Raw genomic sequence first — 14,075 nt, forward strand, 5'->3', positions numbered from 1 at the left:
TGAGGTAATAATAACATAAGAACAGCCCTGCTGGATCAGGCCCAAGTCCTATCTAGCCCAGCATCCTGTTTCATCTATTCAAATCAAAGTTGCTGCTAGTACCAATGAACATGTGGTGAACCTCCACATACTGTATGGTTGCCTGAGGATCACTCAGCATGTCTGATGTTTCAGTGTACTGGCTTAGTATAATACAAGGCAGTGAGCAGCAGAGATTCTCCACAAATATGACATTATATCACCTGTAAAAATAAGCAGTAGCGTCTGGTGAGCACCGCTCAAGGGGAGGCAGTGAAGGCGGGGGAATACAACTTTAAATAGTTATGACCTTAGCTACCACCGACCTTCATATTTGTACCACCACTACCTAGTATGCTCTACGCAGCAGTGGCCATGGGCCACAGGGAGTGTGAGTACTGTAAGATGTTCCCCTGAGGGGATGGAGCCGCTTTGGGAAGAGCATCAGAAACTTCCAAGTTCCCTCCTTGCCATTTCCAAGATAGGGCTGAGGACCTTGGAGAACCTTGGAGAAGCCGCTGCCAGTCTGTGAAGACAATACTGAGCTAGATAGACCAATGGTCTGACTCAGTATATGGCAGCTTCCTATGGTCCTATGCCCTGTCCAAGCTGCTCAGTTGGCCTCCACATATCTGTGGAGGCCATTTCAGGGATTAGTATGTCACAAACCTATACAGCCAATAAGAGTATGAAACAATGTGCATTATAACTTGGTGCTGTATTTCTAGTATAAAGAATTCAGTTAATTCCTGTCCAATGTATTCTCTTTGACAAGCTTGAGGAGCTTTAGTGGCTGTGCTACGATATTCTTGTGTATTTCCCCTTGGAAGAGGAGTCTCAAACTTCTTTCTCAGGGCTATTTCAGAGTGGCAAATCTGGGCTTCTTATTTATTTATTTATTTATTTATTTATTTATTTATTTATTTATTTATTTCATTTTATTTCATTTTGTATCCCGCTCTTCCTCTTGTTCTTATTACTGAGTGTACCCTTAGTCCCACCTCCCTGATGCCTGCATGGGAAGAGGTCATAGCTTAGTAGTAGAGCATCTGCTTTGCATGCAGAAGGTCCAAGGTTCAATCTCTGGCATCTACAGGTAGGGCTGGGAAAGACCCCTGGGAAAGAGCCCCTGGCAACCAGAATAGAACATACTGACCCAAATTGAACAATGTTCTGACTTAGTGCAAGGCAGGTTCATATGTCCAATGTATCTGTATGCTACATGCATTTATATATGACCTATTTATTGTATTCACACATTATATTTTACACATTACCTAAAAATTTTTTACCCTCAGCTCCAGTTTTAATGCTTGGTTGTTAACTGTTGTTTTATTGTTTTATTTTTTGTAAACTGCCATGGGACAGTTGTGTGTGCAGGCATGGAAATGTAATACATAAATAAAAGTGGAATGTATGACACAGCCCGTAGTTTTGAAACATCCTGGCTGTATTCTTCATTTGAAAGGAGGTAATTACAATTCTCAGCTTTTTATGTCACTGTGTAATACAATAATTGCTTAAACATTTGAATTGCCGTCTATACAATTTGGGAAAGTAGTATTCAAAAGATAGCTGCAGATTAATTAATTCATTAATTAAAAACATGGTTGATAGACTTTCTAGGTTGCCTCCATCCTAGTACTAAAAGGATGAACTATTGCACAGATTAGTACGTGGATACATTTCCTAAACCATGCTTTCTGGATTAAAATTAGAAGCACAAATCACCCTGACACTGAAAAAAGTGTGCAATATATTTAATATTTCAATTAAGTGTAGGACCAGAGTGTGTACAGGGTTGTCTCCTCCTATACAAACCCGCCTGTTAAAATCTCAATTCTCTCCAGGCCCTACTGTTGGAGATGAGCTGGCTGATCATGAGGGACAAAGGGAGGAAGGCACCCAACCAAACCAAAAAGAGGACAGGAAGCACTTCCGCAGGGTGCCTGAGCTGAGAGACCTCTGTTAATTTATTCTCATAGGATTACCCAAAGCATTTCAGAAGTCTGTGAAATTTCCCTCCTGTGCCTATTCAACTAGGACCTACTTAAACGACCATTAAGCTCCAGTTGAAAACATTTTTCCCCCAGGGTATCCAAATGGCCTTTAATTAGCAAACCAGTGTATATAACTGTTCTCTACTGTATTATGATTGTTTCTATGATGCATTGTTTCTTCATATATATTGTAAGACTGTCTTGAAAGTGTACTGAAAAGTACAATATAAATGGATAATATCACAACTTTGGCTGTGATGACTGCAGTTGGTTTTCAGACAGTCTCTCACCACAAGGAGGCCACAGCTTCCCATAGCTATCTATTGCACTTCCCTGTCTATTGGCCTTGCCAATGGACGCACAGAGACAGGCATGTAAATCATGTCCAAGGGCTGTTCTGAGCACAGTGTGATAATGGCGAGTGTTGCATACAGGGAATATTCTTAAATCTGACTTGAAATACGATAATGCTTAAAATACAAAAAGAAAGGAAATGAAAGGACTGGGAGGTATTTGGGGGCATCCTTCTACTGTTCTTTGCACACCCTTTGGGAATCACCACACTAATTTTCTTTCTGGAAGACAACAATGGCAGGCTGTTTCCAACATTCATCACTAAAATGACTACAGTACTCATTTGCAGGAACATTTACCATACCTCCCAGGCCTGGACGAAGCCTGTTATCATATCCATCCAGGAGGCCATCCAGAATCCTGGTGAATATGGTGATGTTATCATCTTTCCCTGAAGCTGTTGGCATTTGTGAGAAGCTGTTAAAATATAGAGGAGGGGAATATAATATAAATAAAAATGGAGGGGGAGACAGAGATCGGATTAAAAGTGGTCTTGATGTCAAAAGCATCTAGAATTAAATAATTAAAAGCTTCTGAGGAAAGACTACAGAAGAAACAACATTTAAGGTGTACATACACGATATCCTGCCTATCTGTGTATATTTTTTCTTAGCTGCACATTTTTAGCTGGAACATTTTCCCCATCCTGCCACCACTGGCACCTATATCACTCCAGCTACCATCACTCAAGAATCCTTTAAAGATTCACTGAGCCGGGTCTCACAATCAGTGAGACCCGGTTTTGGAGAGTAAGTGGGGAGAGCGGGCTAAGCCTGCTCTCTCCACACACGAGCAGGGCAGGAGCCCTAGGCGGCCGGATCGGCCACCCACATGATTGCCGGCTCTGTGACGGAGCCGGCAGGGGCTGGGGGGAGCAGGGGCCAATTGGCCCCTGGAAGCGAGACGCAGGGCATACTGGCGAGACCCCCGGAGCCGGGAGGCGGCTTTTCGCCTCCCCTCTGGGGGTCTACTCGTGAGTAGCTGTGGCATGGAGCCGTGCCTACTCACGATTAAAAAAAAACGGGTACCCGGTTTTAGGGGAGGGGTACTTAGGTGGGTTAACTGCCTAGGAGCCACAGGGCTCGCCTGCGACTCCCACAATCAGGCAAAATCGGGCTAGGCTCCCCTAGCCTGATTTTGCCTGATCGTGGGAATAGCCCCACTATGTTCAGAATTTTCCCATAGGATTTGCTTATGTGACCCCTTCCATTTCCTATCCCCTTAAACCAAATTCTCATAAGGGCCAGATAACATGGTGTTCCTGTTTGTGGACTGTATCATTTTGGACCAAGGGAAGAAGCTCACATGTTGAATTCTTCTTCTTCTTCTTCTTCTTCTTCTTCTTCTTCTTCTTCTTCTTCTTCTTCTTCTTCTTCTTCTTCTTCTTCTTCTTCTTTTAAAAAACCCCAACACATAGAAAACTAGCATGCAAGGAATAAAACTAAGCCAGAATTCTTCTCTTTTTCATACTGATTGTCTATGTACAGGGGATTTTTAAAAAATGGAGAAGCATTCAGTCACATGACCCTCCCTTACATGTAGTTTTAATTAGGACAGTCCAGAGACAGATTTACCTCATCAGCTATTTGCAAGACTTAAGCCTTGGATTCTAACCCTGCTGGCAGACACTGTCTCTTTTTAGTCTCTGCAAGTGTCGAAGTCTGTTTTTCATGATGATTAAAAACAATTTCTGTTCCGGTTTAACAGTATATCTCCAACCAAGTTGCATCACAGTTTTCTATACTCCATGCCTTCCTGTACTGATATGCTCCCAGCTGGACAATCACCAGAATTTGAGGCATATAAACAGTAAGCATTGTTGCACAAAATTGCAGATTATAGCCAGTGGATCAAAGAGGTTCTGTCTCAATTTTACTGTAATCATAATCATCACCACCACCAAACCAATTTAATTAAGTTGCACCTGGAGGATCACATTTTGCCATCTGCTACACACAAAGTCTTCAGCAAAATTTTAATCCTACAGTACTGTTATTACTGGCAAGGATGGCAATAATAATGATGCATAATGCTTGTAACACTACAACACAAACTAGGTCTCCTGATGCCCAGTTCCATAGCCATAGTATATATGACAAACGTTGCATTGAGGGTATAAAAGAATTAAGACTTGCCAAAAAAAAAGGGCGGGGGCTTCACCAAGTACATCACCACCATCATTATTATACTCTTAATTACAAATTCAGACCGGAACCTCAATTTCCAGTCACACTACATGGTACACTTAATATGGCATCCTTGTAGTAACTCAAGGTACTCCCCGTTTTTATTTTCAAATATGTGAACTTGAGCCTTCCTTACTTTCATAGCTTCTGACCATGTACCTCTCTTGTCTGCACTTCCTTCCAGTTCCAGACCTTTCCTTCAGGCCTTTTCTAGCCCTCTTTCCTCAGATCAAATCTCACTTCCCTTGACCGGTTGCCTTCTGAGGCCCCTGCCACCTCCATTCCCAGGCCTTCTACTGCTCTTTTCCTAGGAACTTATGTCTGTCTTGCCATCCTCTGTTTCTTAGCTGAACAACCAATGGAAGCTAGAGACCATTTAGGGTCAGAGCAGCTTAACCAATGATAGCCAGAATGACCCTTCTGCTACCCCACCTCTCTGTGACAACAGGGCAGCTCAACAAATCACTGCCCGAGGTTTCAGCACTGCCACAAAACCCCTTAAACCTTACAGTTTAAAGCTTATAGATTACAGTTCTATTAGCAATTCCAATAGCTGCGGCTTTTCCTGCCTCCATGCTTGTAGCTATAGATATTGCTTCTGATACTGCTGCCCAGTTCTCAGCTGGGAAGGTGCTACAAATCTGCATACACTAGAGAAGGGCAGCTAAAATGGCTACAAATATGAGTTTAATAAAATTAAAGAGATGAACCTGCTGGAATTGCCAGTATGCAATTCCATTTTTAAGGTGAAAAAGACCTGTCTGGAGCCAAATATGATGTGAGCATATTTCTCCACTTGGTTAGTTTTTCTCTAATCACTCGCCCCTAAAGGAAACTTAACCATCATTGTTAAAAGCATGCCTGGAAATTAAAATTCATAATCTTGGCTCTTACCCAGAAGAAAGGGTCATATAGTGATCGTGGGTTCTAATATAATGAAAAGAGTCTGGAAAATATATTGTGGAAATGTGTGTGTGTGTGTGTGTGTGTGTGTGTATGTGTGTATATATATATATATATATATATATATATATATATATATATATATATATGAGTTTCTAAAATCTTATTCAGAAAGTTAGAAACAACAGCACACCAGTGAATGCAGACAAGTGAGAAAAGCAACTAATGTACTTACTATTTCATTAGGCATGCTGAAATATGAGAAGTGTCTGAAAACCTTTACTCCATTTTTCTTCAGTAAAAGAACAGCATATGTCCTCAATGAATGGAAAAATGAAATTGTCCTTTTCTTTAGGGGAACATGAAGACCAGTAAAGGTTCATGGATTCTAGTCTTTCCCAATATCCTCCCCACTTGCCACATTCTATGGAAGATATATTACATCCTGTGTTACGTAACATAATATAGTATGTTATGTTATGGACTGCTATGTTATAAAACCATCAAAAATAAGGAGTCCAAGGAGCTATTTAGAAATACATTGTTTGGTACCTGGCCAGCTGACACTTTGTGGAAGTATGCCAGTGAATTCTCCTCTGCTACACAAACTATTCATGTTTTCAGAGTTTTGGTGCAGTTTCAATTCTATTTAAAGCTGCTTGTTTAAAAAAAAAAACACTAGAAAAAAATGGAAGGAGGACTGAAATAATTTCCAGTAATTTCCAGTGCCTAGTTTAGCTTTGTGTGCCAGGCTTGCCATCAAATAACTCGCAGTATATCATTGTCTTGTCACTTCACCACCAACAAAAACCCTGTTGAGAGTATAACCTGTGAGGCTCTGAACTGAATTGTAATAGAGACAACGATGCTTAAGAAGGTGAATGGTTCCCATGCGAATGACCGCACCCTCCCCCTGCCCTTCCCACCTTGACAACAGATTTTATTTTGCTGGGCATTTCAGCTGTTGTTTTTGTTTGTTGTTTGTTTTTTGCTTTATGGTCTCAGTGAAGCAGAACTGATTGCCCTTTTAAATTGTTTTGGCAAGAGGTGCATTTGCTTGATTCAGCATATGTTGGTGTGTGTGAGATCTGTACAGTTTGCTTTTTTAATTCTTTGAGAGTCCACAATGTCAGAAAAAATGCTCAGCATCTGAAGTCAGCATATTTAGAATCTGGTTCTAAGCTCAATAACAGAGTGATTGGGTGTACGTCCCTGTGGTCACTGTCAGAAAGAGCATGCTCCAGCTGACATTTGCCCTGAGACTGCAGAAGAGAGGGGGGCTTTGTAACTGTGCAGAAGTACAAAAGCCACTAAGTAGTACTTGTACTTTTAAGTTCTTGTAAGGAGAGAGCTTGTAAGAATTTGATCAAAGGGACCAGTATACATCTTTAAACTACACATGTGTAGTTTAAATATACAGTCATGTGTATATGCACAATAATAGCACTTGTGCACATGTATACCCCGTTTCCCACTGTGTATATATGTGGTGTACACATACTAGAACATTATGACCAGTTACACACAGGCTAACACAGATGCATGCAATTAGCACCCCAGATGATCTATGTGTAGCTTGCAAGCTACCCCACCCACACAAGACCTCTTTTATTTATTTATTTATTTTTACATTTATATCCCGCTCTTCCTCCAAGGAGCCCAGAGCGGTGTACTACATACTTGAGTTTCTCCTCACAACAACCCTGTGAAGTAGGTTAGGCTGAGAGAGAAGTGACTGGCCCAGAGTCACCCAGCAAGTCTTATGGCTGAATGGCGATTTGAACTCGGGTCTCCCCGGTCCTAGTCTAGCACTCTAACCACTACACCACGCTGGCTGTCTTCAAAATCCCTTGCAGTGGTCAAGAGGCACCTTTTAAGTGGTCGTTCTAATATATTGAGCAGGGATTGAAAATCTAGCTGCTCACCGCCTGAACGGGTGGCACGGCTTGTTTGCCCCAGCCCCCCTTTTCCATCAAGGATCACGAGGCTGGGAGCTCCTCTGATTGGCTCCTTTGTGAGGTGGGGGTGGGGCTTGAGTGGCAACGGCTGCGTCGGCGTTCTCCTCATCAGCCCGCTTCTCACAGGCACCCTTCCTCCCTTCTCTTGAATATAGGGAAGGATATATAGGCTTCCTGGTTGCCAGTCGGGGCTGGGCAGGAATTTTTGGGGTGCATACCTGATTGGCCTAGGGGTATGCTTCCTTTTTCGCCTCCTTCGTACTATACCTGCAGTTAGATAGTTAAGTTTTAACTCCTGGTCACAATTTTGGCAGGTGCAGTGCGTTGGGAAATAACAATGAAGCCTTGGTGAGCACCTTAGCTAAGCGCTGGGCTACAAGGAGGGTGGTCAGATCCCTTGAGGCTTGGTGGATCAAGGATGCTGACTTAGCCGCTCAACTCTGTCAGGTGACATCCTTCTGAAAGGCTAGGCGGCCTCGAGGGAGAGGGGTGTTGCCAACAACAGAAACCTGGTCTTAGGTCAGCAGAGATGGGCAGCCTCTGTTCTAGAGCCATGGGGCTGCTCGGAGCCAAGGTCTTATCGCCCGTGTCATCTAGGCTAAGGTGGCCCAATGCAGGCCGGCCTTTTAGAACTGCACTGTGGGGATGGAACACAAATCCCAGTTCAGTCCATTAAAGTTTCAGTTAATTGTGTTTAAATAAAATTGTGGACCTTTTCACCATAAGCTTGTGTCTCATGTCTCCTTGGGGTGTGGGTGCAATGGCCTATTCACGCCAAAGGGTATACAGTCATTCCTTGCCAGCTGCAGTTCTAAAATCATGGTTTTGAGTATATGTGAATGGGAAATTGTAACAGGTTTGCCAACCGTGACCCAAGTATCAGCGGTGGGTAAGGTTTTTTTAGCCTACTTTCCAGTCAGCTTATGAGAACACACGGCATTCTGTGTGTGTGTCTGTGTGTCCATCCAGGTGTCCCCCCTGCTCCTCAACTTCACAACACCTGGACCAATATGAACCAAAGCAAGTACAGTTGTAAGGACACATAGGGAGACCTCAACAGCATAGTTTCTGATGATGTCATACATGCCAGTCCAAGATGGTAGATGCACAAACTTTTGAGGCACAAGTGGGCTAACTTGTGAACCGCCTAACTGATTTGAACCAAATTTGCTACAGCTGTAGGGACACATAGAGATGCCCAAATGGCTTGGTGTATGATGATGTCATTGACTCCAGTTCAAGATGGTAGCCATGTGAACATCTGAGGTGCAAACGGGCTAATTTCTGGACTGCCTAACCCATTTCAACAAAATTAGGTACAGTTGTAGTGAGTGACACACAAGGAAACCTCAATGGCATAGTTTGTGATGTCATCCACACCGATTCAAGTTGGTGGATGCACACACTTTTGAGGCACAAGTGGGCTAACTTGTGAACCACCTAACCAATTTGAACCAAATTTGCTACAGCTGTGGGGACACATAGGGACACATAGGGACACCTCAACAGTGAAGACTGTGACAATGTCATCCACCCCAATTCAAGATGGTGGACACGTAAGCTTTTGAGGTGCAAATACACTAACTTGTGGACAGTCTAACCAATTTGAACCAAATTTGCTGCAGCTGAATGGACACATAGGGATGCCCCAATGGTGTAGTTTGTGATGATGTCACCCACTCCGATCCAAGATGCCCGATGCATAAACATTTGAGGTGAAAATGCACTAACTTGAGGACTGTCTAACCAATTTGAACCACATTTGAAACAGCTGTAGAGAGTGACACACAGGGACACCTCAATGGTGCAGTTTGTAATGATGACATCCACCCCGATCCAAGATGGTGGACACATGAACATTTGAGTTGCAAGAGATCTAGCTTGTGGACATCAATTCATCAAATTTAGTCCAGATGTAGAGACACTGAAAGGAAAGTAGGCTGATTAGTTCCTACTAGAATGACTTGTTAGTTATCGGGGGGGTTCCGTGATTTGGGGGGGGGTTCAGCGGTTCGATCTGCTCATTCCTCTTGGTGACCCTTGCTGACCTTGCTGTCCCTTGCCAATTTAAATTGCCTTTGAGTGATTTGGCGGGGGGGGGGGGCGGGTTTCAAAAAATTTCCAGAGGTCTGATCTGCTCCTTCTTCTTGGTGACTCTTGACAATATTACAGGACTTTTGGTGATTTTTAGCATTTCCCCCTATTTTTCCCTTTATTTTTAGGTCTTTTTGCAGCCCTGGTTTCCCTAACCCCGTTTCCCATAGACTTTAATGCCTCATCAACCGCAAATTTGCCAGTGATGAGGTTCTGCTGGAACGGAACCCTGACTTTATTCATCCCTCCCCATGGCTGTTGCTGGAACTTTTTATTTATTTTTAGATTGTGGGGGAACCATACTCTGCTTCCTTTTGCTATGTAAACTTCATTGAAAACTCTTTTTTTCCTGAAAAGCAGCACATAAGTATATTTAATAATAGTTTTGTCAGTCTAAGACAGAACTGCAGAAAACTGTATAAGAGAACTTCATGATCATGGCCCAGGTAATTTGCATGCTGTTCAAATTATGCACTTATCACATGAAAAGAAACGTGTATTTCAAGGCAAAGCAACAGCCATCAATCTGACCCTAAGTGATGGCTTCCCTGCTACAGACTCTCTAAACATAAATTCAGCATGAAACCATGGTGTCAAACACGAGCTGGCGGGGGAGCTCGGGGGCTGCGTAGCCCCCGGAAGCCCCAGTATGCCCTGCACGAGCGCGTAGGGCATACTGGGGAGACCCCCGAGCTGGGAGGCTGCTTTTAAGCCTCCCCACTGGGAGTCTACTCGCGAGTAGCCGCGGTGTGGAGCCGTGCCACGCCTACTCACAAACAGTTAGCCCGGGTTTGCGGAGCACTCGCGCCGCAAACCCGGGCTAAGAGGTGGGCTACAGGAGCGGGTTAGCCGCTCCGGAACCACCGGGCTCGGCTGCGAGCCCAGTGGTTCTAACAATCACAAAAATCGGGCTAGGATTTTCCTAGCCTGATTTTTGTGATCATAAGAATAGCCCCAGTGACTTGCCAAGATTATCCTGCGAGCTCCATGGTTAGCTAGAGACTGAATCAACTATCTACCAATTGAACCAAATTGTTCTAATTCCTGAACTCCTTTAATTCTTCCATGAATTTAGCAACATTGATGTAGGAGAGAATTGTACAGTTACTGAAGGGCTTGAGCTTTGTGAACAGGGAAAAGGCAGTCTGCTCAGGACAGAACAAAAGTCTCAGGACCTTTGGAGCAACTAGGTTATGGAGTGTGAAACCTTTGATTTGAAACATTTTAAAATGCTAGTAAATGTTCTAGAGAGAAGAATCTTATGTCAGCGAGGGATTCACTTAATGGGCCTTTTCTATTTCTGTGTTTAAAACTGATTGACTGATGTTGACATCAATTCAAATATAGATCTTCTATGTACTTTTTCAGAAAGAGCTGAAAGTTGGGACTCTTATAGATGGAGACCCAGAGTGCCTGTGGGCAAGTAAAAAAGTACTGGCAGACTCAGGGTTGGTTGCAGGCATGCTGATGTTCAAAAATTTGGAGGGGGGGAAACTAAGGGGGCCAACCCCTGCAAAAAACTGTCCCATTTTAGCCAATGGGATGGAATGTTAATGAGCTCATACCATTAATGGACAAGCAGGTGGGTAGAAGCAATGGAAATCTGTGGCAGGAGATGGGAGAATGGCTTGAACAAAAATGCTGGGAAATTTATTAGCTTAAAGAACATTCCCTCAAGACAAGCACTTCTGCTTCTGAGCGGGAAAGATGTGTAAAACTCTCAGCCATTTGTGCTTTGTGTTTCTGAGGGGGAAGAACTTTGAAAAGGAGCTGGGACTGCTCACAAGTCCCATCTCATTGCCACAAAAACACCCAGAAAACAGAAAGAATAAAAGTTGCATATGAAGTAAGACCCAAGTCAGAGCATGCACTCCTGTCTTTGTTGCTGTCTTTTTTCTTCTTCACCATGCTCAACCACATATTAACACTTGCACACTGGGGACATATTGCAACATTTTGTTGTGGGTCCATTCTTGTTTCTCCTTATTGCTGATTGTTTTGAGATGGATATATTGTATTTCTGCAAAGAAGGATCTCATATAGTGCAGAAGTCTACAATGATGGAGAGTGTGTCTCACTAACAGAGAGATATTATCAAAACTCTGGAAATTATTTATTATTCATCCACAGAGAAAATCTGCTTCTTACTCACTGAACTAAAGCAAAGCTAAAAAAGGGAGAGAGAGAGATAATATTTGAAAATGTCTTCTTAAAAGGAAGGAAATGGCATGAGACAAACAAGCATTTTTTAAAGGAAGTTGAAAACAGTTCCAGAGAAACATTGCTTCCTATGGTGTACACATATGGTATACACTTTGTCCCATGATTGCCCCTGGTCAAACAGGTTTTGAACAATACTAAAACCTGTCAAACTTGCTCACCAGAAGCAAAAGTGGGATATATGTATACATACTATAAACAGCAGCCCTTATGGAACTAGAGTCCAGCTCCAGCGAATGAACGACAATGGAGCAAAAGTGTAAGTGAGGTAGGGATGGACAATGAGATAATATATGTGAAACATTTTGGATATAGTTTTGCATGACTTAGAATGAAATAGGCTCCCAAGCATTTAATTCATTTCTTTGTGTTGAGACATCAGAACCACACAGAAGCCTCCAAATAAGAAGAGAAACTAGCTCATTTCACAACACAGATAGACAGACAGATGCACATACACAGAGAGAGAGAGTCTAGGGTGAACAGATATAATGATGGACAAGGGTCCTGTACTTTAAATACTCATATAGTGAAGCAAATTTTAGCAGTGCAGATTGAAAGAAAGAAATTAAAAACACCTGCTAAAATTCTCTCTTCTACGCAGTTGTTAAAGGCACAGGAGCCCTATCTTTCATGAAATCTGGCCACCTAGCCTAGGGCATATATAAGATTCAGTGGCTGAGATGAGATACATAAAACTGCGGGTCCTACTGCTGTGAAACTGAACTTTTTCTCCTTAAATCTGAGTGTAAAAGTAAATCTGAAACTGAGAAATCTGTGTATACAGCAGCCGTGTCAATGGGCCTATTCGGCTGATACATCTGCTGAACCCCTCAGAATTATGTGAGAATGTGTAAAAAGATCTCACTCAGTATTGTTGAGATATTTGCCTAATCATAGGGGAGGGCATTGCTCCTAATTGTCTCTCAGTGCACGATTAATTGCTCCCACATGATTATGCAATGGAGCAAGCACACATGGGATATGTACTACTTTAAAGTAGAGTTCAAATCATGCAATGAGGATGATTCGAATGAATTACCCCTCATGTGTTATTACAGTGGAACAGCAGCACACCAAGAAGGGGGAGATTAGTGCATACATGCTTCTCCCCCATAGGATTCTGAGGGGGCCAGCAAATGTATTGTCTGAACTGGCCCATTAAGGGATAATCTCAGTACTGCTATGGCAACAAGAGTTCTACTAGATGTTTTCTGAATGGCCTTTGGCCTCAGAGCTCAGCTTTTGACCAAAGAGCAAAAGTCTCCCGATGTGTCCAGAACAACACAACAGTGGCTAGTTAACTGCTGTAGGAGTTGTCGTGTGTCAAGTGTGTTTCTGTATCCAGGCTTATTCATGCTATTTGACTTGGCAAGGTTAAAAACTGCCTTCTGGCCTGCACTTTGCCAGCTACTACTCCATGTTTATGTCCAGTGCTGGTATTTGACTACTAGTTTAGGTTTTATACCTGGCTTGGGTCGTGCAAATTAAATATTATATCCAAACTGCCACCATTGGCCCCTTACACCCAGTTTTGCCTTCTTTGATTGTCAGCAGATCTCCAGGCTCTCAGACAGAGGTCTTCCCCAGCCCTGCTACACATGCACCCAGTCATCATATTTAACGGGCAAGTTATATATCTCATACTCTAGAATCCAAACACAAGTACAACAAATATATTGCGAGAAGAAGTCCTCCTGAATCCAAACTCAAGCCTACTTGATAAATATGGAATGACAAAGTAAACTTTGATGCCTATGGAAAGATTTATGTAGGTCTCTGCAGGAGTGAAGCTATAATTGAGAAGGGGGAGGAAATGTCCCTGGGCCCCTGAGGGAAAGGAGGCCTCTAGCTAGATGATAGCTCACTCTTCATAGTAAAGAAATAGGGGAGCAGGAGAAGAAGGCAGGGGACCGAGGAGGCCCATCTTCACTTTTTTGTCCCAGGGCCCAATACAGCTTTGCTACACCCCTGGATCTCTGCTAAGTTAGCCTACACTCTTCGCCTTTGATTTGCGTTTCTGAATTTTAATTTTGTTTTCCAATTTCTTATGGTGTTTTCCTGGCCATGATGTAGAGAAGGGTTTCTTAACCTTGAGCCCCCAGATGTTGTTGGTCTACAACTCCCATCATCCTCAGCCACAAAGGCCATGTCTGGGGATGATGGGAGTTGTAGTCCAACAATATCTGGAGGCCCAAGGTTAAGAAACCCTGATGTAGAGCATTTAGCACATAAAAACAACAAAAGGCATGTGAAATATTGATTCTGCTATGCATTTGCATCTGCATGAAAAATGTGGGAAGTCTGTTTAGGAGGAAAGAATATTTGCACTGCATCATCAT

General features: G+C 42.8%; 1 protein-coding gene across 5 annotated transcripts in view; it reads right to left on the reverse strand.

Moving 5' to 3' along the window:
* The window catches only part of GABRA5 (gamma-aminobutyric acid type A receptor subunit alpha5), a 109,651-nt gene that overhangs the window by 80,944 nt on the left and 14,632 nt on the right, over positions 1-14,075 (reverse strand). For all 5 annotated transcript variants that reach the window (XM_053312033.1, XM_053312031.1, XM_053312032.1 and 2 more), the window contains exon 3: positions 2,677-2,789. In XM_053312033.1, coding sequence (XP_053168008.1) covers positions 2,677-2,789 — 113 coding nt within the window. The remainder of the gene's footprint in view (positions 1-2,676; positions 2,790-14,075) is intronic.

The sequence above is a fragment of the Hemicordylus capensis genome, chromosome 3 (assembly GCF_027244095.1).
Source record: "Hemicordylus capensis ecotype Gifberg chromosome 3, rHemCap1.1.pri, whole genome shotgun sequence".
In the NCBI taxonomy this organism is placed as follows: Eukaryota; Metazoa; Chordata; class Lepidosauria; order Squamata; family Cordylidae; genus Hemicordylus; species Hemicordylus capensis.